The 25,599-nt window shown below is 52.7% G+C and overlaps 7 protein-coding genes across 7 annotated transcripts; 4 read left to right on the forward strand and 3 right to left on the reverse strand.

The window, feature by feature from the left end:
- Positions 1 to 991: 991 nt before the first annotated feature.
- V2A60_005285 (ubiquitin-conjugating enzyme E2 variant) lies at positions 992 to 3,247 on the forward strand (the record flags this gene model as incomplete). The annotated part of the gene is made up of 1 exon (XM_083256597.1): positions 992 to 3,247. One exon carries the CDS (start codon positions 992 to 994, stop codon positions 3,245 to 3,247), a length of 2,256 nt encoding a protein of 751 aa, XP_083112723.1.
- Positions 3,248 to 4,688: 1,441 nt separating this feature from the next.
- V2A60_005286 (uncharacterized protein) lies at positions 4,689 to 6,420 on the forward strand (the record flags this gene model as incomplete). The annotated part of the gene is made up of 3 exons (XM_083256598.1): positions 4,689 to 4,759; positions 4,824 to 4,836; positions 4,903 to 6,420. The coding sequence occupies 3 exons, from the start codon at positions 4,689 to 4,691 to the stop codon at positions 6,418 to 6,420; spliced, it is 1,602 nt and encodes a 533-aa protein (XP_083112724.1).
- A 106-nt stretch (positions 6,421 to 6,526) lies between these two features.
- Positions 6,527 to 8,060, reverse strand: V2A60_005287 (uncharacterized protein; the record flags this gene model as incomplete). The annotated part of the gene is made up of 2 exons (XM_083256599.1): positions 6,527 to 7,282; positions 7,344 to 8,060. 2 exons carry the CDS (start codon positions 8,058 to 8,060, stop codon positions 6,527 to 6,529), a joined length of 1,473 nt encoding a protein of 490 aa, XP_083112725.1.
- A 1,362-nt stretch (positions 8,061 to 9,422) lies between these two features.
- Positions 9,423 to 10,334, forward strand: V2A60_005288 (uncharacterized protein; the record flags this gene model as incomplete). The annotated part of the gene is made up of 1 exon (XM_083256600.1): positions 9,423 to 10,334. One exon carries the CDS (start codon positions 9,423 to 9,425, stop codon positions 10,332 to 10,334), a length of 912 nt encoding a protein of 303 aa, XP_083112726.1.
- Positions 10,335 to 10,649: 315 nt separating this feature from the next.
- On the reverse strand, positions 10,650 to 12,021 carry V2A60_005289 (uncharacterized protein; the record flags this gene model as incomplete). The annotated part of the gene is made up of 3 exons (XM_083256601.1): positions 10,650 to 11,614; positions 11,668 to 11,835; positions 11,892 to 12,021. 3 exons carry the CDS (start codon positions 12,019 to 12,021, stop codon positions 10,650 to 10,652), a joined length of 1,263 nt encoding a protein of 420 aa, XP_083112727.1.
- A 3,709-nt stretch (positions 12,022 to 15,730) lies between these two features.
- Positions 15,731 to 18,468, forward strand: V2A60_005290 (GH92 family glycosyl hydrolase; the record flags this gene model as incomplete). Its single annotated transcript, XM_083256602.1, has 6 exons — positions 15,731 to 15,887; positions 15,941 to 16,042; positions 16,099 to 16,139; positions 16,207 to 16,984; positions 17,037 to 17,345; positions 17,423 to 18,468. The coding sequence occupies 6 exons, from the start codon at positions 15,731 to 15,733 to the stop codon at positions 18,466 to 18,468; spliced, it is 2,433 nt and encodes an 810-aa protein (XP_083112728.1).
- An 817-nt stretch (positions 18,469 to 19,285) lies between these two features.
- Positions 19,286 to 23,451, reverse strand: V2A60_005291 (C2 domain-containing protein; the record flags this gene model as incomplete). The annotated part of the gene is made up of 2 exons (XM_083256603.1): positions 19,286 to 20,227; positions 20,278 to 23,451. The coding sequence occupies 2 exons, from the start codon at positions 23,449 to 23,451 to the stop codon at positions 19,286 to 19,288; spliced, it is 4,116 nt and encodes a 1,371-aa protein (XP_083112729.1).
- Between the last annotated feature and the right edge of the window lie 2,148 nt (positions 23,452 to 25,599).

Below are 25,599 nucleotides of genomic sequence, written 5' to 3' on the forward strand. Positions count from 1 at the left end.
GTAAGACTTGTCTGGGAGTTGATGCCGGTGTACTGGAGGTTTGGTAATTCGGAAATGAGGCACTGAGAAAGGATGGGTGAACGTGATTTACCGTAGGATGGCACATACGCATGCGCTTCCGCGGACGCCTCACGCCATCGATGCTCAATTATAGCTTGCAGGGTTTTATATCTGAGCATTTCACTGCCAGCACGCTTACACCGAGGGTCCATCATCTATACTCAACCAGTCTGTATACATCACGAAGTCTGTTCCCAGTCTCGGCTCGCCGGCCGGGCATGTGAGTCAAGACGGAGCCGGTGAACCGCTTCCGTCGTGGCTGTGCCCACATATACGATTCAACTAAAAAAAATCTCTTCCCTTTGCTTCTGTGAAAATTATCAACGTGGTGAAGGGGGGGTGGGTTGGCGAGGGCGCCTGCGCTTCGGCCAGCTAAACCGGGCGTAGCGCCAATCGGAACGGCGGCAAGGTTGGCAAATGAGAGGTCGATGATGAATTTGTAAGAAAAACTAGGACAGAGTAAGGAAACAATGATTCGAGGGGTTGAAAGACTAACATGAAATAGTGAATGCGATTTTCAAATCAGACTTTGTCTTTATAAAAGAATCCGTTTCATGACACGCGCCGGTACGGGTTGTGGTACGGCCGCGTTGGGCATTACCAATATTCAGCCCACGGTCGCAGGATAGACCGTGTCGAAGGATTCAAGTATCAAGTCAGCTGGTGAGTCTCCTCTAGTAGCTCAGTGTGAGCAGTGCGGCTGACTCACACCGTTGGCATAGCCACCTCCAATAGGCTGATCACCGGAAGCCTCCTTGGTGCTCTGGCCCTGCAAGCAAAACCATGAATGTATAAATAGGACCAGCTTGCAACCCTCACTTTGATACTCTTCTCCTGTCTCGTTGTTCCCACGGCCAACCGGCGAAAGTCTACATTGGGAGAAGTGTCTTCTCTCGGGTACTCTCGTCTGGTTCGACGTCAAGCCAGCGCCATGGTCTTGGACTACGCACATGTCCTCGCCAGCACGGCGTCACCCGCGGCCGTCGAGACGCCGATGCAGTCCGCGCGCAGGCACAGGCTCCTTCGCGACGTGGCAGAGATGCAGCAGAGGCCGTACCCGCGCATCCGCCTGACGCCCGTCGACCTCACGCAGGCCTGCCTGGTCCTGACACCGGAAGCGTATTCCCCGCTGCACCTCACGGTGCTCTTCGGGCCCGAGTACCCGCTGCAGCCGCCCCGGATCACGATGCAGAGCAGGATCCGGCACCCCAACGTCTTTGGAAGCTACATCTGCGCGTCGATCCTCAACACGACGGAGGGGTACACGCCGGCATACACGCTCAAGGGCATCTGCATCCAGATGTTGAGCTTCTTCAACAGCGACAGCGTGGAGCAGGACCACGGCGGGCGCCGTGTCAGCCTCCTGGAGTATCGGAAGCATGGCCGGGTCAGGAGCCACGAATGCGCGGGAGACGACTGCCGCGCCTGCCGTGCGGTCAGGACGGGCGTCACTCATACGTGCAGTCACTGCGGTTTCGGCCGCGCGGACCCAAATGCGCGGCCAAGCAGCGGTAGCGACAACCGAGGCGACGGCGCACAAAAGGCGGAAGTGGACAACGGCAGCACCGCACACACCTCGCCTGAGGCCTCTGAAAATGGGCCATCGAAGAAGCGGTTCGACCTGAAGAAAGCGTGCATTGACAGCCTCCCCGACGAGATCCTGCTCGAGACGTTGGAAAGCGTCGACTTTGAGGACCTCGTGGCCTTTGCCCAGGCCTGGCCGCGCGTGCGGCAGCTCCTCGAGGGCTACGACCTGATCCGCAGCCGCGAGCTGCAGTGCTTCACCACAAAGTACGGCTACAAGCAGGCCAACCTCGGTGTCGGCATCGCCTTCACCCCGGCCGGGCATGTCCCGCGCGTCGACTCCGAGTTCGACCTCGTCTCTCACGACGCCTACGAGAAGCTGCGGGTGCGCAGGTCGGTGCACGGCATCCCCTACCAGTACTGGCTGCCGCTGCCCCTCGCCCGCGGGCACTGGTTGCGCGTCCGGGACCAGGCCGGCGTCACCCTGTGTCTGATTGCGCAGCGCGTCGTCGTCGTCGCCGCGGCGGCGGCGGCCAATAAGCCCGGTCGTGGTCCCTCCGGACCGGGCGGCGCCGCCACTGCGGTCGCCGCCCTCTTTTCCTTTATGAACGACATTGTGGTCCGTCTGAACCTCGACCTGGAAGACCGGCAGGGTTCGTCGGGCCGTGGACGGGGCGGGCGGCGGCGGCGACGACGACGATCGCTCTTTGACGACGACGACGACGATAGCGGCGGCGGCTGGAGGCACGAGGACGGGGGCAACCGTCACGAGGAGAAGAGCACCCTGCGGCACGCGTCCGAAAAGGCCATCGAGTCTTACTTTCATCTTTTCCACCTTCTCGTGTGCCTCGCGACGGGACCGGGCGGCGTGGCCGTGGTGGCCGAGGCGAACACCATGATCCGGTCGTTCCTGCGCGGCCGGCGCGGCAAGCGGGACGTGCCCAACCTGGGGCACCTCCTGACAGCCATGCACATCAGCGACGTGCCCGTCACCGACGAGCTGCGCAAGGCCATCATCACCGAGGCCATCACGCGCAACGTCGTGTGGCTCCTGGACGGCCGCGGCGCGGGCATGGCCGAGCTGGCCTACCTGGAGGACGACGCCGTGTCGCACTACCGTCTCAAGAAGACGTTTCAAGGCAGCCGCACCTCGTACCGACTCCTCATGTTCTCCGAACTATTCAGGCGTGTTGCCCGGCCGCGTGCAGGAGCCGCTGCCTCCTCCGCTGCCGCCGCCGCTGCCTCCTCGGGGCCGTCGCTCGTCCAGGTCCGCGACGCGCTCTTTGCGCGGCACGGCGCGCCCCCGGACGGTGCCGCCGCCCATCTCGCCGCCGAGGTGCGCCGTCTCCGGCACATTGACGCCTTCCCTCCGTTTCTCGCCGAGATGGGCCTCCGGGCCGTGCCCAGCGCGCGCAGCTTCACGGCGGCGCTCCGCGCCACCGTCCGAGGCAGCGTCGAGGCTCGCTACAGCCGCGACGTGCCGGCGCACCGCGTGCTGAGCCTGCGCATGCACCGCGACCCCGAGATGGACAGGCGGGCGGCGCTGGAGAAGGTATGGAGTGGCGGGTCAGGGTGGGAATATAGCGCTCGTCTGGCAAAGGAGGCGGCCGACGATGTGAGGTCCGGAAGGTTGACATTTTTCCCAGAGCGAAGGCGCTCATAGCCAGGTGAAGAACCTAAGAAAGAAGCAAATCACTTTTTTTTAATATATACATCTGAATGATTAACCATCACAACGAATGAGGCCTGAGTTGTATCACAGAAAATCTATTTTTCGCTTTCTGGTCTCTATTTCCCGATTCCTCTTGTATTCTCTCCAGGCCCTTGCCAGTTCGTCACCCCATCTGTTGCAACCGCGATGAAGACGAACGGGTTGTTTGACAACACGGGCCTAGCAAATGGAGCCATATACACAGTGCGACTGACCGGAGAAAATCATCCGAGCCAACTAGTTTATTAGTGTATGGAACGGAGATATTTGACTATTGGAGCGTTAGTTTCGGGGTCTTCTAAGCGAGTCTCTCCGGCCCTCGGGACCATATCTGACATCCTTACATGTACTGAATATACTCATCTAAGATATCATTCAGGCTTATCTCAGGGTCGCTTACCGTATCAACGACTGCATACGATACTCTTGTGTTTATGTGATAACGGTATCAGATCCAGATTGGGTTTGTGGTTAGGTATTTGTCATGCTTCTATACTTTCCTATATCTCTTCTCTTATTTTAAACTTTTCTTACACTCACAAGCGGCCTTTTCATCTCCAATTTTTGACGCTCTGGCCGAAGTAAACAGGCGGACCTTGCTAGTTTTGCATTCTCGCCATCGCCATCGCCCCATTGTGCCCAGCAGCGAAATCCCGACCAGACTCTCGAATTCTTCACCTTTCACTAATAAGTTCGGAACATTAGTACTGATATAAGCATTTGTACTGTGATATGTTTTTCTTTCATCATTAGGAAAGCTCGATCTACATAAGTAAAAAGGCTGGAATCGGTAGGTGACTCCTCTGTTCAACAATCTTTAGCGTGGTAGACGGCGTGGGCTGAAGCATATCTTGGGGAACATCCCGCATTCACGGGACCTGTTTAGCTTGTAAATTCGTGTATCCGTGAGTAATATGTAGATAGCCTAGAGCCGACACAATATCCATAGTACTGGTCGATCATGTCCAAGCAACGCGTTGCTAGCAAACTGCGAACTGCGAACTGTTTACCGGTTTCCGGACCCTGGCGATCCCTTACGATAAGAAAGGGGCTTTTGGGATGCGATACTGATTGCCACAAGTTTGGCCTAACCGTCTCGGTTGTATGGTGCAAGAAAGCCGAGGATTTACGGAGTAGGCTATCGATTTGCTCATAGCTCGCGCTGGTCCTCTTAGTCGTGCAGACTAGCGAGACACCCCGGGTGTGAGTTATGTGGCTAGCTAGGTACGATTGGGGAAGAGTCTCTTGGTCTCTTTGTTTCACCTCTATTTAGATCAATTCGTGACAAAGTTTTGGAAACAATCTTTTTGGGAAATTGAAATCGCAGCATACGTCGTCTTAATAGCAATCGAGCAACGTACAACTGCCGGAAACAAAACGGGTTGTCTTCAACATGGCTACCACCATGGATCCCGAGGACTACACTGTCGTCCCAATACCGTTGCTCAATGCCACTGTGAGCAAGTAAGTCACCTTAGAAGCCGTTAATAGATTTATTGCAGATGCTAATCTCGGCCTCTATTAACAGTATCGAGATGATGGTACGTGTTGGTTCAGACACAAAATCTTATTTCAATTAAAAACATTCTACTAATGAAGAGCCTCAGAGTAGAGTTACAGTCATATTCAACGCACCACTTTCCTTTGAGAAACTTCATACCGCCTGGATCACTGCCCTTCAGGCCCGGCCCATCATGCAAGCGCCGATGAAGAAAAGCGACTTGGCACCTTCAGGCCTGGCATATTATGTGCGTACCCCGATTGGAATATCCAAGTACCTAAAGAAACAGAATGAGGTCCCGGATCACCTGCGAGATTTTTATTGCCTGGACGAATCATATCGATCCATTGAAAGCTACTGCCCTGGTCTTGGTAGCAAGGCAAAAACGTCCGGCAGAGGCCATGGCGGCATACTGATCAGTCAAGGACCTGAGTCGTCGGAACAAAAGCGATGTACAGCTTTCAATGCGGCTGACGGCATCGATCAATTATTCGACTTGGAGCGGCCACAGACGACGATTCAGGTGACACGCTTCAATGACGCAACCATGATTACTCTGTCGGTCAACCACGCATTTGGCGACCTAGTAACGATAAAGTCCTATATGAAGGCATGGGAAACCGCTTTATCTGGAAATGCTGTTCAGCCCTATGAGCAAGTAGACGCGGATCCGTTCGCCGGTTACGAGCCTGGCGGAGACTTTGCAGCAGAGAGCGCACCTGGGAAGAGTCCGCCTCCGCCGCCTGGCTGGAAGGTCTATGGTTTGTTCGACAAGGCAAGGCTCATGAGAAGATACCTGTGGGACTACTACGTTGCGCGACCAGAAAGCTCGATCGAAGATAGGCGGATCTTCATTCCCCACGAGGTTGTGCAGGCTCTCGAAGAGACGGCGCGCTATGATTTGACGTTTTTGCAGAAGAGACTGGACGAGCAGTCTGGGGTCACTACCGGTGGCAATGAAGAGGCAAAGAAGCTTTTCGTCAGTCGATCAGATGTGCTGTACGCGTGGCTGCTGAAACACAGCCACGCGCATCTTGCCCCGGAGCAGCCGAGCACTGCAGTGACAGTTGCGAACGGTCGCTTCAGACCACCTGCAGGAGCAGACATCGATCCGAAAGCCCTCGCAGGAAATGACTTGTTGTGCGGTGCCATGGCCATTGCTTTGCCCAGCCTTACAGCCGGGAAAATTATGACGCTGCCGTTGGGCGAGTTGGCGCTGCACATTCGCAACGGCATCAAAACCAACACCAGCCCCGAAAATGTCAGAAAATGGCTCACCTTTCAGTTTTACCACATCTTGTGGAAGAATCCGTCCAAGCAGATGGCTGTCCCGTTCCAGCCAGACCACTTCATCACAGGCATGACAGACTGGCGACAGGTACACTTGGAGCAGGTCGACTTTACGCCGGCCCGACTGGATGGCGACGTCGCCGCCGCAGTCTCCGTGAGCGCCATCGACGGTCACATGGTGGTGAACAGCTCCCGCCGCGACATGTACATTTGCCTGGGAGATATTGATGGGGGTGTGTGCATTCTCGGCTATGCCAGCAAAGATCAGTGGCAGGACCCTCGCAGCTTCGGCAAATACAAGTCTCTGTTGCGAGTGCCAAAGAGCAAACTGTAATAATTTTTCGGAATTCAAATCACCAGAAGTAGCCATGTAGAAAAACATGAAATTTTTGTTCCTGGCTTCAGATTTCAATTTGTATAACAATTTCTGTAACTAAACTCTAGAGTTTCGCCGATGCGGGCGCGACTGAACCAAGATTGTGCTGAACATCTGCTATCAGCCTAGACATCTTGGCAGGGTCGTGGTACTTTGAATCAAATCCCAAAGACAAACTAAGACGATCCCACAGGGAGAACATGCCGACCCATGGAGACTCATTGATTTGCCTCCCAGTGTGACGAAGGTCGTGCGTGTCAATATGGACTCCATCCGAGTCAAAAGTCCGCTTCAGGTTGACGGCGCCTTGCGGGGAGAAGCCTGGCGGACACGGCGAGGCAGGAAGATCAACTCCATTGGTAGCAGCCAAACCGTTGATAGCCCGCTGTGATGCAAATGACAAGCTAGGAAGGGACAGGTGGTGAGGTCCCGTCAGGTACGGCTGCAATTGCTCCCTGATGACTCGTCCAATGGTGAGCACGCTATCGCGGGTCGAGCCCTGCAACCACTGCTTCTCGAATGGAATCCAGAGAAAAATGGCGCTGGATGCGCTAGCGCAGGCTTTGTCCGTCTCTACCCATCGCCGAGCGTTGCGCGTCATACCCAGCAGGGCACCCTTCTCCTGACCCTGGCCGTACATCGAATTGACGGCGAGAAGCGTCGCGGCCGCGGCTGCATACGTGATGCTCAACTTTTCACGACGAAGCTCAGCTAGCAGGTTCTGGGACTGCTCCAGTGAAAACTGCAAATCGACGCAATGCGTCTCATGTTCGCGGCTCTCATTATCTGATCTGGGATACATCTTGATGGATTTCTCAATCTACAAAGCGTCAGTGATAAGTTGCTCGCGCTTTTGATGAAGAGACAAATTGTTCACTTACATGAGATGCATAGAGATCGTCCTGAGCAAGTATATCCGCTATCGCTTGCTCTCGTTGCTCCTCATTTGGGCGATAACGTGCCTCATAAAGAACTGAAGGATGGATAGGTAGTCGGTCCACGACATGGCTGTAATCAATATCCTTGACAGCTAGCAGCACATCTCCCGGGACCTTGGTCATTTGATCAAGAATCTCGTTCATGAATATTGGAATACTAAAAGCGTCGGAAACCACGTGGCTGACATTCCACACGAGTGCGTGCCGGCCCTTGGCTGACGGGTCAATGACGAGATACAGCATGCTGCGTTTGCCCTTGGTAGTCAAGCGGCGGCTATACGTATGCTTGGCAACATCTCGAGAGCTTTGGTCTGCAACAACAACGAAAGTGTCTTGCAACCAAGTAGCTGCATCATCCTCGGAGCGAAGCATCGGGTAGGTCAGCAGCTGTGGGAGCTCAGTGCCAGTCGAGATTTCAGTGGCACCTTGGGGGAACCGCGAATGGCAGGCCAGCCATGCATTTCTTGCACGTAGGGTGAGCTCAGTTACAGAGGTAACGTTGCAAGTAAAAGGCACTTCGATGGTGAGTTCTGTGTGGCCATCGCGGATGTTCTGGATGTAGGAAGCAGTTTGCTCCTCACCAAGGCACGGTCGAGTCCAGGTACCAGCAATAGTCTCGCGCCAGTGGTGCGTAGTTTCTGTCTCTCGCGCGACACTCATTGTATGTGAAGACGATTGCTCAATTATTTTTTTCCGTAAGAAAATGCTCGGCTGTTTGTAAGAGCAAAAGTCAGGAACACTCCTCACTTCTGTCATGATACTCCGTACAATACTCGGGGTGTAGACATAGAGAAATGAGGGTGTGAACGCAGGCGATCAGCCTCGGACCAAAAACCAACATCAAACTGGGAAGCTCTTATCTAAATTCAGGGTTGACAGCTCCCTGTGCTGCTGAGATGAGTCCAACCAGAAGATTATTGGCCAGCGTTCACAGATCATCCCAACCAATCTCCACATCAGTTTTCAAATTCGGCCGGGTCTCGGCCATGATATCGAATTGGCTTATCTGGACAAGCTTCTGGAAATGGCCCCTCTATTCCCAAGGCCACGGACAAGCGATGGCACTAGACATTCTTTATTAGTTTACTAGCGAGTGGAGAGAAAGTTTATTATCGGCAATCCGCTTGCCGGTGTGCGGCTCTCATTATTCATGTGGAATGAAAGTCGCAATTGAATTGTAATCACGGCTTGGTTCTAAACGAGCTCCGACCTTGATGACTCTTCAGAAATCTTCACATGTTCAACAATCAATTGTTGTAAGCGGCTGTGAGAAAAACAGGATTCTCGGCTCAACCACAACAGGCCGTTTTTGGTGACGCTAGATCTCCATCACGCCTTCTCCTGATCCAGCAATCGCTTTTCAGGTTCAGTATGACGCTGGAAACTCCCAAAGTCATGACAAGTCAAACTATCATGCCTCAATCCAAGTCGGAATGGGAACTGGATCTGAGTACAGGTCAAATCACTCGAAAGCTCCGAGGGGCAGAGCTCATAGTCAGGGCCTCGGAGCTCACAAATAACGGAAACGTATGTTGACGCGCAGCCAGACACTTGGATATGAAGCTTATTATCATTTCAATTCAGTTCCAGCTCAATCTTTTAGGAAATTTTGAAACTAACATCCCAAAAAATGAGCTTAGAAAGCGGTGTCAAACAGCCTGGTGGCTCACCAGACAAACTCTGCCGCTGGTTGGCGTTGCCCTTGGGCCTGACAACGCAACTTTCAAACTTGTAGAGTCTGTTGATGATGCGATACATTGGGTATCGGAGACATGTCTTTTCGAAGACAATGTTACTTGTGAAGAGGCATTGCTCAAACAATGTCGTCAGGTGTCAGATGTCACGAAATTGACAGTGATACTGGAACCTTCATCCGGCCTTTTAGGATGTATTGTGAATATTTCCCACACACTCACCAGCCTCGATGTATATCAAGTCATCAACTCATTTGTGATGAACTTATCAGCAAGAGAGTGCGATTTCAACCTGGAGCAGACTTTCTCTCCGGAGACCGCCGTCATCATGTCCAGATTGCCACAGAGTCTCAGCCAGGCTTACACGGCCCAGAATGCAACAGCTACAGAGGCGGAACGCCAGGAAGCGTTCAAGATTTACGAGCAGGCCTCAGAACGATGGAATCGCTCCTCCATCGGGATACCTGTTCATCCTGATCACGAGACGCGCGCAAGCCTCATCCACAACGAACACGTCAAATTCTCCGCCGCCGAGGTAAAGGCGGCTTTTGCAGCGGCGAGGATGCACGGCGTCACCATCACAACAATGTTCTTCGCTTGCATGACAGCAGGCATCAAAACACGTTACAGTGATGGGAGCGAAGACGGAGCGCATCTGGTGTTTAGCGGAAATGGGCAGCGCTGGCTCGACATCCGTGCGAGCGAGAGCCAGGCTCCCGTGGGTATGAGCATCATGCCTGGCGCGCTATGGCTCGACAGGGCAGACGTTGACGGCGCAGAGAATACACCACGAGGGATTTTCGAAATGGCACGGAAGATCCAAGCGCTACAGAATCAGGACCTGGTCTCCAAGCACATCATTGCGGTATATGACGAGCTCGCGCCGACGGCATTCCAGGCCACGATGGAGTCACGCCATCGGCCGCCTGCTGTCCCTCGAGTCAGCAGGCCTACCTTGACATCCCAAGGAGACTTTTCAAAGCAAAAGCCTGTCACTAAATTGAGGAATGGCACCAGCGCTTTCACGGCGAAGCTGGTCCACTTTAGGTCCGGCGGCCGCAACACGGACCCGAGTGTGTGCTTCGCGCTGTATAGCTTTCAGGGAGACATGAGATGCAATCTTCTCTTTGACGAGAGATTTTTTGACCGAAAGGACATTTCCGGACTGATGGAAGATATCATGACCTTGTTCAGACGTGCCGCTTTCTCAGGGCAGGACAACGCCCTAGCAAAGATCTAGAATACAAGACCCCCGTTTTCATACCCATGACTCACAATAGAAGTAGACTCTGAATCGCTGTGGTAACTAGACGAATTATCTATCCCAATGATGAATTTGTATAGTATTGGTAGTTGTGCAGGAAAATCAGAGTAATAATTCACAATCCTGAAGAATAGATGACATCATGCTCAAGGAGCCGTAGTAAGATTCACCATGGTGGACAATATCTGTAGCGCTCAATTCATGAATTTTCAAAGGCTTGCTCCGTTTAATATCATTCATTACAGCGTAAATAAGTAATTAAGAAAACAAAGAACAATGAGTATCATCAAATCAAAACTTCTCAATAAATGTCTCCTCTTTCAAGTGAAACACTGAAGATGTGCACGACGACGGGTCATATCTGCTCTTCTCGCTCTGCTCGGCATGTGCCGTCACCATCTTGGCCGCCGCCGCCGCACCTCCCCCAATCTGACTGCGAACCGACCAGGCCATGCAGTTCTCCTTGAAGACCGGCCACTGGCTGCCGAGCATGTGCAGCAGCTTCGACTCCACATCCGACTTGTCAATGTGCGGCGGGCGTTGGCTGCGAAAGCCGAGGCCAAACTTTTCGGCGCAGAACCCGTACTCGTGCGTGTCGAACCACTGGCTGAGGACGAGCTGAGGAAGGCCGTAGTGGACGGCCTCGTTGAAGGAGTTGCCTCCGCCGTGGTGGATGAAGACGCGGAGAGCCGGGTGCGAGTAGATGGCGGCCTGGTTCTTGACCCATCTCGTGAGACGGACGCAGGACGGCAGGTCTTGCTGTGCGATTTGGAAATTGAGCGAAGCGTCTTTGACGGCTGCGATGGGGGAGTTGATCTTGACGAGAAAGCGTACGCGACCCAGCAGCTCCTTGCTGACGTGCTCAAAGGCTCTCATGCAGCTCCAGAAGTCTTCCTGTCGCCAGATAAACATGGAGCCCATGTTCATGTAGACCACTTGCTCGCCACGATCCAGAGCCTCATCTATCCAGGCAATGTCTTCGTCCGGGTCGGAGTTGACGGGCGACATGTCAGGACAAAGACCGGCCCCCACAAAGGCCAGCTTGGAGGGCTGTTCTGGACAGTCTGCGAGGCCCAGAGTGTTGAAATGTATGCCGGCCACACAGTTGGGATCTTTCCAGTATGGAGGCAGAATCCAAGTGTCGTCAGAGTATCCGAGCGACTCCAGCTTGAGTCCTTTGAGGAGCAAGCGGCGCTTCGCTCGTCGTTTGGCATCTGTGCGACTGTGGATAAACTCGTGTGCCTGAAGAACGGCATCTAATCAAAGTAATGTCAGCCGATTGTCTGCTGGCTCAGAATCGGCTACTCACTTTCGAAAAATGTTCCCCACGATCTTTTGCGATTGCCAGCAATCGGATGAGGAATAAAGCTGCCTCGCGAAGCAGTGAGACCAGGGGAGCATGGCACGAAGACAATGTACTTGCGCCGTGTCAACCGCGTTCCGTGAATATAAGGAGAAGAAAAGCAGTCAACGCAGACTGAAGAATAATTAGACTTTTGTCATTCTTTGGCAAAAAGCTCTCAGTCCACTTACTCATGTCGGGATCCAGCTCTTCAAGTATAGCGGCAACCTTGCAAGCCATCTTTTTGTAGACTTCAGTGGGACCAAACGCGCCGTTGATGCCCGTTACCAGACTTCTAATGCTTCCAGGGGTTCCCTGCATAGTTGATAGTTCAACTTGTGCCAACTTGGTACTGGAAACGACCCTGTTAGAAAATGAATTGTTGCGTGGCTTATAGCCATGTTGGACATACTAGTCTTCAATGATTTGCGCGGAGCCCAAACTTATGAAGTGAACGAGTGTCTGCTGTGCTTGGGGCTGGAATTCACGGAATCGAGCAACTTTGCCACCACATGATTCTGCCGAGAGAAATGTTACGTGGTGGCCTTCAGAAACGAGCTGCTGGGCTGTTGCAAAATGGACATTGACCTGGCCAGAGGCCGGGTTAGTCAGAAAGGCAACATGCATTGTGCTGCGGATATGTGCCAATTGAGAAGAGTATATTTAAGAGCTTGACTAGAAAAAGAATCAAAGTCAAAACTTTGGAGGTGCGACATGAGCTGTTTATTATTGCCATCGTTGGCGCAACTAACAGGACCGCTCACGATATCAATCAGAGATGGTACATAAGCATCAAGCCCCGGACAGCCAGCAATGATAAAAGCGGAGTGAGAAGAAGTTAATTAATTGGATGACTGGGGGTAAACTTTCTTGTCCACTCTAGATGCTGCGCAGAATCAGGGACCGGACTTGATGCATAGGGTTGACAATGGTGAGAAAAAGGGCAGCGAGGCCCGCGAGGGCCTGGACTGATAGCACAATGAGAAAATAAGCGGGCCGTTTTTGCCAATTGAGGTATATCCCGGAGAATTTTAGACTAGACCGCGATGTCTTCAGCTAAGACGACACTGTTGCGGAACTCTGCTCGAGTTGCACCGTTGTTGGTGATATGGGGCCTCGCCAGGCCCAGGCCAGACCCCCAAAGATCACCGACATGGATCTCAGTCAGAACAATGGTCAGCTGGACGAGCCAATCTTGCATTAGCGTGATCGCTTCGCTCTACATAGGAGAATTTGGGAGAAGTCCGACCCCTGGAGCGCTAAAAGACGATAGGTAAAGAGGAGATTACCGAGCCCACCAAGATGCTCTTCAGTTCGAAGCTGTCGTCCTATCAGAGTCATGCGCAGATTAGCGAAAAGCTTATGCAGGTCTTGTCCGGTTCGCGATGTAAGAGATAACGCCTGTCGGATGTTCGCCTATATACCCGTTGATAGGGTATTGGTGGGGGCCGATATTACGTAGTTTTTATACGATGAGTTCCGAGATTTGCATATGATTGACACCATCAACGAATGAGGCGGGAGCAAGCCGCAATGTCTAGAAGGCTCCCTTTTTTAATGCTCTTCTCGACTGCTGTTGGAGGGTTGCCTGCAGTGAAGTACAGGAATTTCGATTCAAGTTGAGGGTGGCTGCAAAGACCATGCAGCAACGTCGGTACGGTGCTTGAACGGTAGTTCTTTCGGCTTTTTTCGGCTTTGCATCGGGTAGCCCGTGTTGGCCAACGGGAGCCATAGTAGCCGATGGTGTAAACGCGGCACGACACTGGCGGGCCGAGATTACACGAGCCAGCAAGAAGAGCAATAAGGGATTACTTTTGGCTGGGTCGGTGGCTTGAGGAGATGCGACATGTGTGAGTGGCTGCAGATAGTATATAGCCGCACGGCCAACAGCGTGGGCGCGACAAGACGAGATGATGACAATGGTAAAGGGACGGTAACAATATGTGGCAAGTGGGCTGTATGACACATGATAGACGAGTTACTGGTGGCGTTGTTGGTTGGGAGGGAGCCAAGAGATGTGCGAAGTGCGATAATGGAGCGACGCGGCTGGCTGGCAAGATATTCCTTCCCTTTATGGATTAGGTGTCGATCTATCAAAGAGCTGGCCCCAGTCCGAGCAAATATTTAGTGGACTGGGGCCTGTCAAAGAGTTGGGTTGATGGCGTGCCCGATGTCGGTGGACTCTCCAAGTCAAGATGGCTTCCTCTCTGGCTTTGTGCCGGTATTTTATTGGTAGGGCGATTATGTCAGCTTCGCATCCAATCATCTGATCCATCGGGCAAACGGGATAATACCAGTAAGTTACCGCTGCGCCACCGGCATTCGGTACCGCCACTCGCACAGCCACAGCCGCAACCCTGTGTACTAAGTACAGAAACGTTACGGATCACGGATACGAGTAAAAGGTATTGAGCAAGTACAATATTGCTCTGTAAGAGCATGACTGAACAGCGTCAAGAAAGAAAAGATAGTACCATTTACATTTGGTGATTTTCTCTCATGCCGACGGTGAAATATTCCAGGCTACGGGCGGTACTGAGGGCATTATTGCATGTATCAATGCTGTTATTTGCTAGTGGTGTTAGTTTCTGGTCTACTTATTACTTAGTAATAGTGGGTGTTGTAGTTCCAAAGGGCCTCCAAGGGGGATAGAATGGCCGGCCCACGCCACCACGGCACCTTTTCTTGAAAGCTCGAAAAGAATAATCCCAAGGTATCTTGAAGACATTACAAGACCACTATTCAAAAGATCTTGAAAGGTTCTTCAGGACGAAAGTTTTGATGGAATTTTGGTCATTTATGCAGAGCTGCTACAAGCAATATAATAAAGAGCTTGAGAGCCAGAGTAGGCCAATTACTTTGTGGCCCCCAAGTTCCCCCAACCTTTGCGCTATCAATCAACGCCACGCAGCGCCACCACATAGTAGTTATCAGTAGTATATGTGGCTTGACCGGGAACAGCATCCCAGCAGGGGTAACCGCAGTTTTGCCATCTTCACGGTGTTTACTGGCTTACATGGATAGTGATGGTTGTTGTTTTTGTAAACCAGCCTATTTGGTCATACTGAGCAATGGCATTGTTCGTTAGAGAACCCTCGGAGCTCTGGTAGGTAGGGAGCCCATACATACGGACTGTTGTACTGCATCGAGTATGACGAACAGGCCAGATGACTAGGCCAGAAATTAGACGAAATGGCGGGGAAGAAAGACGCTAACTGAGGAGAGGTGGCTATTAGTGGCCACGGCGCGATCCGTTTGTGAAGAGTAATTTCGTTCCTGAAAAACGTTGCTTGACTGATGGACATGGCTATGATGACTACACTACATACAGACTATGTACACAATCGATCGTTCCGTCTAGCAGAGTAGAGAGGATGGACCTTACCGGCATGAGAGGTCCTTTTGGTAATTCCTTCTCCCCGTATTGTTGAGCTCTTAGCTCTGCCGCTACATGGGCACTAACACCATTGTCTCTGCCAGAACCTCATCCCTGCATTAGTTATTGGACAGGTCTTTCGCGCCCGGTGAACAACACGAGCGCACCGCGTCGCACATGTATCTGGGCAGGTACATTTGTGTAAGTATTATTAGCTTCCAACCTGGCTCGACCGGTACAAGCGGTGCAAGTCGACGCCGTAAGTACGTGCCACGGATTCTGCGGCGTCCGGTATTCGACCTCGTCAAAGCATGCCTTGCCACCCACCGTGTACGATAACTCACTAGTGTAATGATCGTTCTTCTGGCCGCATCAAAGTCATTACTTTGATCAGCCTGCTTACCCCGCTTCCCCAATCTGCCCGATTTGCCCGACGGTTCATTTCAAAGCGCGGCCCGCTAAACGATTCAACGACATCATGACCAACCACGGTAGGCTAACACATGCAAGGTGCCAGCTATTATAAAGACACCCGAGCAGGACTACCCCGCATTCAACAAATATGCAGCTCATTTCTAGCTACCGCCTGTGGGAGCTTCTTCTTCTCTTCTCTTCTTCTTTGCCTCTCAATCTCTTCTGCTCTGTCCTTTTGGCATGAAGTCGCCGGCTACGATGCTTCTCCGAGTGCTGGCCTTGGGTCAGCTCCTGCATGTCGTTGCCGCGGCGGCGCAAGATTCCAATTCCACCCAAGACTCTGCAAAGTTTGACGTCCTCGACTATGTAGACCCGCTCATTGGAACTGTCAACGGAGGTAAGGATGGTCAGGAATGCCCGCAAAAGAGACCAACGCTCATCGTGCACCAGGCCACGTCTTCCCCGGCGCAAGTCTGCCATACAGCATGGCCAAGGCTGTCGCCGACGTGAACAAGGAAAGCCAGGGCGGCTTCGCTTCCAACGACGCTGACGGTAGGCAACCTGATGTCTGTTCTTTCCCCTTCCACTGGCTTCTAACAGGCCTCTAGTCACTGGCTTCTCTCACATGCACGACAGCGGAACTGGTGGTGTAAGTCGCAGGTGCCATCCTGACCAGAGAGCCGTGTGAACGGCATCGCTAACATGCTACTCGCAAGGGTGCCTCGCTAGGGAACTTTCCGCTTTTTGCGCAGACTGGATGTCCTGGCAATGAGTTGAACCGATGCTATTTCAACAAGATCTCGCGCGCCTCTCAGCGCAAAAACGGCACTGTCGTCGCGCGTCCCGGCTACTTTGCCATTTCTCTCAATACGTCCGTCACGGCGGAAATGACTGTATCTAATCACACGGCTCTCTATCGCTTCACCTTCCCAACAGACGGGACCCCAACCAAGGTCACGGACCCGCACGTTCCCTATGTTCCTCTCATCATCGCTGACCTGTCCGACCTGTCCGAGTCACGCCGCAAGGCCACCGTCCTCGTGGACGGGACGACGGGCCGCATCACTGGCAACGGCACGTTCAGCCCGTCCTTCGGCGTCGGCACCTATGACTCGCACTTTTGTGTTGACTTTCATGGTGCCCAGATGCGCGACAACGGTGTCTGGATCAACAACCGTGCAGGCAAGGAGCCCAAAAGCCTCAACGTGACAAACCAGGTTCCGGCGGGGGCTTGGGTCCAGTTCGGACCACCTCAGAACAACCAGATTCTGGCCCGTGTTGGGCTCTCGTTTATCAGTACTGAGCAGGCCTGCAAAAATGCCGAAAAGGAGATCCCTGACTATGGATTCGAGAGCATCCGTAACCAGGCCGAAGATGCCTGGCGCGCCAAGCTCAATGTCATCAAGGTAGACAACACAGGTATCGACAAGTCCCTGCAGCGGACCTTTTGGAGCAGCTTTTACAGAACGCTCATTTCTCCCCAAGATTATACCGGCAAGTATTGCTCAGCGCGTGCTTGCTGTCCCCTGATACTTATATCTTGCAGGTGAAAACCCCCTCTGGAAGAGCGACGAGCCTTACTTTGACTCGTACTACTGTATCTGGGATAGTTTCCGCAGCACTCACCCATTTCTCACGCTGGTCGACCCCCACGCTCAGGCTCTGATGATTCGCAGTCTGATTGACATTTATCGCCATGAGGGCAAGATGCCCGACTGCCGAATGTCTCTTTGTAAAGGGTTCACCCAAGGGGGCAGCAATGCTGACAACTTGCTGGCCGACTCGTATCTGAAAGGTCTGACGGACGGGATCGACTGGGAGACTGGGTACGAAGCCGTCATCTCCGACGCCGAGGGTTCGTTTGCCCGCTACACACACACACACGTGCTTTTTCCATTCCCCCGCTTACTGTGGCTAACCTCTGATTGAAAGATGAGCCGCCGCTGTGGACCGTCGAGGGCCGTGGCGGCCTTCATTCCTGGAAGACCCTGGGCTACATCCCCACCGACGACTTTGACCCGTACGGCGTGGGCATCTACACGCGCAGCATCTCCCGCACCATCGAGTACAGCTACAACGACTTTTGCATCGCCGAGATGGCGCGCGGCATGGGCAAGGTGCACGACGCCGGAAAGTACCTCAACCGCTCCGGCAACTGGCTCAACATGTTTGACCCGACGTCGCGCTCCCGCCTCAACCTCACCGGCAGCAGGGACCCGGCCGACCTCGTCGACAGCGGCTTCCAGGGCTTCCTGCAGCCGCGCTACCTCAACGGCACCTTTGGCTACCAGGACCCGGCCATCTGCACCGACCTCTACAACTTCACGTCGTGCTACCTCAACGACGACGGCCACGAGACGTACGAGGGTGGCGCCTGGCTGTACACCTTTTACGTCCCGCACGACGTGGCCACGCTCGTCCCCGCGCTCGGCGGCGCCGACGAGTTCCTCCGCCGCCTGCGCTACCTGCACGAGACGCCGGGCCTGTTCTACATTGGCGACGAGCAGTCCTACATCATGCTCTTCCTCTTCCACTACGTCGGCCGCCCGGGCCTGTCCTCGGCCTACGCCCACCGCTACATCCCCAGCGCCTTCAACGACACCCTCGTCGGCATCCCCGGCAACGACGACTCGGGCTCCATGGCCAGCTTCACCGCGCTCGCCATGATGGGCCTGTTCCCCATGAGCGGCCAGGACGTCTACCTCATCACCGCGCCCTTCTTCCGCGAGCTGAGCGTCCGCAACTCCGTCACCGGCAAGACGGCCACGGTGCGCACGCTCAACTTTGACGCGGCCTACGGCAACATTTACATCCAAAACGCCACCCTCGACGGCCGGCCGCATATGAAGAGCTGGCTGACGCACGACTTCTTCCGCAACGGAGGCGTTTTGGAGCTGCACCTGGGACCCCGGGAGAGTGGCTGGGGCAGCGGTGCCGACCATATTCCGCCCAGCGCTTCGACGCATTTCTGGAAGTAATGGGCTGAGCTGAGGTGCGAAGGGCCGGACGGACTGGGCAGTGCTATACGATGGCACCAAATAATGCAGTCATGGTTTAATAAACTTTGACCTTTCTTTTACAAATTCTCGCAGCAGAGGTATGACAATCATTTTCTTCCAGTAGCTTGTAGTCTTTGGGATGGTTGATGTCCAGAGTCGGAATCTTCAAGATGGTCCTTGATTGGATTTATCTCACAGCATTATTTACTCTGCTGACTTTTCGCTAAGCGATGTAGTCTCATTTGGGGTCATCATGCTTGCCTGTGTTCTCTATTTCCCTGACTGTGGCTACACGACATGATAGCTTTACGCTCACTTTGGCGCATGGCAATTTGGTTCATCGAGCGCAAGAGGCCAGTATTTCTCTATTTCCTTTCGTTTTCCCTTCTTCTCCTGCTTCTGTTTTCTTTTTGTTTAGCATTCGGTGTTAAGCGCAGAGTGACCTATGGTACAGTTTATCAGCAGAACTATGTAGTCTGTCGACTACAACTTGTTGCCACTCATTTATTGCATTGACGACTTATCCGATTCTTGGTAATAATGCACCATCACTAGCCATGTTATGCATTGCACAGTTACTTTTGAAACATGCAAGATCAAATTGGAATATGGCATACGCTGGAATATACCAACCAGCGCGCTTCTAGTGTAAAAAGACAATAAACAACGCAGTGCTTCTCGCTTCCATAACAGCATAAAGATGTAAATAAAGATAAGACACGCCATGTGACACAATGAGAGAAAATTCAAGACACACATCTTTTCGATTTTTTTTTTCCTTTTCAGAAAGAACCAATCACCGTCTAGGCAAATTGATCTTTCCAAAGTGGTTTGCGGCCGCATTTGCCCCCAGTCCCGTGTTCCAGCCCTGCGTGACTGAGTTCTTGACAATCAAAGCGGCGGCCGCCGTCGCTGCCTGGCGCTCTTTCTGCCTGTGGCGCTCTTTGAGGTAATGCGCCGCCTCAGGGCGCATGCGGAGAATGCGAAGGATCATGTCGTCGCTGGGGTCCGCCTGCGTCTCGCGCCGCTTTGCCTCCTTGGCCTTGCGCATGGTGCCCAGATTACGGCTCATCATGATACTCTTGCCGCGCCGGATCGTGCCCATGCTGGCAAAGGCACCCGCGCCACCGAGCGTGGCGCCGAATCCGGGCGGTGCTGAGTGCCGCATCGTCTGCTGGTTACTCAACAGTGCCTGCTGTGCGCGCTGCGCAGTGGCCGAAGCCATCCGTTCCGACTCTCGTATGAGGCTGTTGGTGTCTTCAAAGTAAAAAAAGTTGAGCGACGCCAGCTCGTGCCACTTTGGCGATTTGAGAACCTCAGCGGGGACGCCAAGCTGCTCTCCGGAGTGCTCATCCTTGGCGTTGAAGAAGCCGAACAAGAGGTCGAGCCAGTGGTAGACAATATCCAGTTCTTTCCTGCCGAGAGATTTCTGCGTAGATGGCTTGTCAGAGACCGGTGGAACAAGCAAATTCTCGATCGTCATGAGAACTTCTTTCCACAGCCTTGTCATGACCGCAATCATTGTTGCATCAGTTAGCGTTTGCTTCATAATGGCAAAATTTTCGTCGAAATATGTAAAAAGCGGCGTCAGGGCATGTTCGATTTGCGCAGGTGTCACAATTGGAAGCGTAGATGCACGTTTCTTCCACAGACTTGTCACCTGCGAGCCCAAGCCATTCAATCCCAGAAGCCCGCGCAGCGTTTCGACGGACAATGTCGAATTGATTTGGCTTGTGAGCTTTCTCACAGTTAACAAATGATCACACACAACACGCTTGCTCAACATACCTTGTCAGTAATTTTGCGCACCATATCTCGCTCAGCTCTCTTGAGGTGGCGGAAAGCCTTGCCGAAGTGGAACTGAATATCATCTCGCTCGCCTTCCATGCTTACTCGGATAAGCATACGGCCCTGAGAATCCAGATCGAGCCAGAATTCTCGCGGGAGGTAGTCGCCAAAATGGGCCGGGTCAATCTTCAACGACGTCCGGCCAACATAATCGTGATCTCCAAATGTATCATAGTCCCACACGGTCGCGATCAGGTTTACCGGACCTTGCACAGTGAACTCAAAGGACTCATCCCAGCGCGGGTTGAGATTCTTGTAGATGATGCGGGTCTTATACAGACGCTTCTGATATTCGTCTCCGAAAACGACATAGGGGTCACTATAGCCGCTAGGGTCGCAAGCCTTGAGATCTTCTGCTTCAACAACTTTAATGGTGAACGTGTACTTGCTTGGCTTTCGTGTCTGCTTCCTAGGCCCGTCAATTCTATCCAGCAATTCTGCACATGCATCAGAATTCATGCTCGTCTCCAGCTTGTCAAGCTCTTGCATAGCGTATTCGATGTTGTTGAGTTTGACAAAAGACTCGGCAAAGAACTGGAACGGCTCTGCCTTCTCTTTGTTGTTCCAAGCATCCTTGGCGTATTGCATCCACTTTTCTTGGGTTGATTTGGTCTGCATGGCAATTTCCTCGGCCGACGGGCGATCCATCTCCTTGGAAAACCGTTGCTCAAGCACTTCACAGTAGCGGCCTAGACCCGTTGAGAAGCTACGGGCAAGCGCTGTCATAAAACGAGCATGGTGTTCATCATTGTCCCACTCTAGCTTGAATACCTGGTCAACTGTCTGATTGAATAGCATGAACAGATCAATAACAGACACACTATGTCTCTCTGAGTCACGCGCGATGTGGTCAGCATGCTCGGTGCGGACTTGGAACTGGTCTTGCTTAATGGCCTCATCGACGTAGTCTGACATTTTCCCCTCGGCAGAGCGAATCCAGCGCCAGACGAAATCGACAAGCAGATTCTCGATATTGAAAGTGAACGCCTTGTTGGGTAGATATTCGTGGTGAATGCGTCGAATAGCAACAAGCTCCTTGTAGAGCTCAAACCCATCTTCGATGTCAATGTCCTCACCACTGACCTGTGCTTGCCCAAGAATTGTTTCGAGAATGGCGCCAGCATCGCTCTCGAAATTGGGAAATACTTCTTCTACCAAGATGGCAAAAGGATCCACACCCATAATAGTCTGGTTGTTCTTGTATCTCTTGCGAATGCGGTCACAAAGCTTTGTGATAGTCTTGCCGAGCTTCACAACATGGGCAAACTCCCATTCCTCCTTGACGACTGGAATCTCTTTGCGCATATTTTCGCGGTATACCTCTACTGCTTTGTTTCGTAGGGCAGTGGTGAGATACTCGGTGAATTCGGCGATTGCTTCGACCCTCGGCGTAAAAATCTCATCTTTGTAGATGTGATTTTCGAGGATGAACATGACAGCGCCAATATTAGGAGGTTTGCTATCGTAGCATTGTGCCATGATGTCGTAAAGCTCGCGTAGTATAGCATCATGGATGGCCTGGAACGTGCTTTGATAGACGGCAAAGTCGTGCATGGTCCATTTGCTGGGTGGTATGTTGGTCAAAGGTGATGAGAAATTCTGAATATAGGGCGCCTTCTTTGGTTCTGGCTGGGGATTTTTGACGACATCGAGAATGGTATCAAGCTCCTCAGGAACGATCTCTTGATCCAGGAACTTGCGCGCCGCGATTTCGAGCAGTACAATTAATCGCGATGCTTGCGGCAGTCGCCAACGTACGCAAAGCTCAGTCATGAGGTCGAAAGATTGCTTGGAAAGGGGCTGATAGTCGGCTGCAGGGTCAGCATGTAGCTGGTCGAATGCGACGGCATGCTGAAGAATATATTTATAGAAGGCGCGAGGGTCTGGTGGAATAAAGGTGTATAAGCCACCCTCTTCAACAGTCCGAATGCTGCTTGCGTCGCTGGAGATGGTAGATATGGAAGACAAGGGATCAAATCCAAGGGAGGTGTCTATCGACGAGATGGCGCGACTGAGGTCCGCATAGGCTTGATCCTCGACATATACGGATTGCGGGCGACTGGGTAGCGGTTTATCGCTAGACGAGGACGATTTGGCAAGTTCGGGCTTGGCGGTCAAGATTTCCAGTAGCATCTGAGACAGGAAATGGGCTTCGGACTTCTGCCACTCAGTAAATGATTCTTCGACGTCGAAATCATCACTGCTGAGAGCCCCGGACCCGTTGGAAGTCAAGCGCTGCTGGTACGTCTTGAGGTCCTTTAGCGCTGCTTCCTCGGTCCAAATGCTTCGCTTTTCATTTAGTTCAGCCTGCACATCTGAGAGGCTTAGCCCAAATATGCTAGCAACAATTTGAACCATGGGCATATCCTTGACATCATAACTGAGAGGGACAACAACTTCGATGGTGGTGCCTGCCGAGTCGGAACCAGAGCTCACCAGGTCTTGGTCGTTTGTCAGTAGCTTGTTTTCGAGGGTGATCAGCCTGGAGAGCAATTCAGACTTGTCGCGTTCGTGGCCTTGATCTCGGAGAATGGTGGCGGCGAGGCGGACGAACAATGCTAGGTGACGATCTGGCAGAAGCTTCCAGGAGTCATCGTCGGGGGCGCGACCTTTTTGTGCAGCCTTGGTTGCGGACGAATAGAAGATGAGAACCAAGGGCTCAAACTTGCGTTCCTTTTCGATAGTCTTGCGAAAGTTCTTTTCAGAAAACGCGGTATACGCCTCTGCAAAACTGCGCTTGACGGCAGCATCGTTGAAGCCAGGCAAGCGTTCGGAACCTCTCAAAACGCCGCCGACACGATCGAGGAGGGTGGCAGGAAAGCTGCTGGGGAGCTTAAGAGCGGAAGCGCTGCCGGACACGTATTCCTGTACGAGCTGGCCAACGCTGGTGTGGGTGCGAGCCGGGGGCTTGGGCGCGGCGACATATTGCTTTCGCTTCGCTTTAGGTTGAAGAAGGTAATGGAGGTAGGCGGTTCGGAGGGCGAAGCTGCGGGCTTCGTCATGGTCGACGAGGACGATATTGGACTTGGACCTGGGGTGGATGCGACGTCCAGAGTCCTTGCTGCTGTTCTTCAGACGGCGGCCGACCGAGGACCTTCGAAAATCCTGGGACATGGCGGGACACTCAAAAAGCAGACGGGCGCGTAGAATGCTTTCTGTAGCAGTTCATGACCCGGGCTAAGGAACAAGTGTGACGGCAACGAACGATGATGGTCGGTTGGCCGGCGGCAATGAGGGGAGCGTGGTGGCAGGTAGGTAGGTGGGATACCTCGTGTCGCGGCGACGGGTAGTGGTTGGCGAAAAGCAGGGAGAGGGAAAGAGAGTCGGTCTAGTGCAGCAGAGGCGAGAAAACGAGCGGCAAAGTGAATGAAGGGCGTCTTACAGCGGTCGCAGTATTCGATATAGTTGCGAGCGGCAGACGGGATCGTAGATGTGTGCAGTCGTATGCGTAGACGAGCAGATGGGAAAAGGCAGCCCAAACGAGAGGTGCGACACGTCTTGGGAGCGCAACGTCATTTCTTTTTGGCTGAGACGCTACGCAGGTACCTGTCTAGCTAGTGTGATAAGGTGGCAGGGGAGGTCACCATGCAGCGGGGTGGTCCCGTGGCAACAGAGCTTGGGCCGCCAAGTACTAAGTACTGGTACGGGTAGGAAAAAAGGGACGGCCGGCGCGTGTAGAGAACTGGTGCAGGCGTTCGCTCGCCTTTGGCCTCGGTGGCCTTGCTGAAACACCCAAACAAGTTTGGAAACGGGCCCTGGGCGGTCATGGTATGCACAAGGAACGCATGCAAGCATGCAAGACCAGGGAGGCCAGGAATAGCAGCGCCACGGAGGCCACGCCGGGGACAGGCGCCAGACTAAGCTTGGTAGCGCTCGCTTCAGAAGACACTTACTTGAGTGGGCTCTGTGGGGGCAGAAGCCAAGTAAATACGTGTAACTAACATTGCACGAAGCTTTATTACGGATACTATATCCGTAGAGGCGAGAGGTATGTGCTCGCAGAGAGGGGGCGGATAGCGGAACAAAGACGGGACAAAGAGGTGATGTTGGGGTGACTGCTGCTTGTGCAAAATTCTACCTAGAGTAGCCCGACCGAAGAGAAAATGAAGAAATTTTGAAAGAGAGGGAAGATGGTTTCTTGTTTACCAATTCTTTCTTCTCCTTACCAAAAAGACTGCAGCACAGCACCGACTCCCTTGCCTAGATTCACTTGTAAACGCATTGTATGGTCAGCATATGTATACTTGGAGTGACGACAAAGCATAACAAAGTTAAACTGTGCAAGTCTGATCCGCGGCTCAGCCTGAAAACGAGATAATCTTGCGCCGTTCCAAGCACCCACAATTCATTGTGTATGGAATGGCTTCCAGCTGACTACATCCGAAGGAAGGTAGATATGGAGCCGCATTCCCAGACGGTTGGCATTGTTTGCCATACTAGTCATGACTCTCTTGTTTCCCGTGTGCCGTTTCATCGTTCACATTCGAATGCAAGCGCCAGGTACTCCGTATCTTGACCCTCTCGTTGCCGATGGCCGCCATGCATGAATCCTCCAACTGTTGTTGAGTGACGCTCAGCTGTCGCCCAAACCCCGAATGTGAATAATGAAGACTTGAATAATTTAATCATCTGTAGCTTCTTTAAAAAAAAGCCCATACTTTACTTGTTTTGTTTTATATTTTCCTCTATATCTTTTCTTATTTCTCTGCCTTGTTTTGTCTTTTCCAAGTACCCTAATTCTGTTACGTCTTTTTTTGTTAGCCAGTATCTGGCATCTTTTGACGAGTTTTTTTTCCTCTCTCCTGCTTGCCCATCACTGTAAGCATACAAAGGCTACTACCTTGTTTGTATCTCTACACCGTACGACCGCATAGGAGCCACGTTACAATGTCAAGGGTCTACTGATTTATATTTAAACCCCTTAGAGCGAGACGAGCCTTCAAACCAGATGGCATGATTGTACCTCCGAACCACGTTCAGCCCCAAGTGCGGTCCTACCTCTTGTTCGCCAAACCATGCCCTCAGCTATTTCATCCTGCTTTCTGATACTAAAACGTCCCGCTGGAAAAAGCGGTCGACTACCTCTTGGGCCCAAGAAGACTGTGCCGTTATCAAACGTGCAGGTTGTTGCAGTTTTCTTGGATTATACCAACTGTGGGAGGCCGTGCCCGAAAATGTCAAGCCGAAGTGTTGACAGTGGGCAACCAGTCCAGGCTTCGCAGTGGGTGGAGATTTGTATGGTTAGATAAGCAAGTACCAGTA

The sequence above is a fragment of the Cordyceps javanica genome, chromosome 3, assembly GCF_051103115.1.
Source record: "Cordyceps javanica chromosome 3, complete sequence".
In the NCBI taxonomy this organism is placed as follows: Eukaryota; Fungi; Ascomycota; class Sordariomycetes; order Hypocreales; family Cordycipitaceae; genus Cordyceps; species Cordyceps javanica.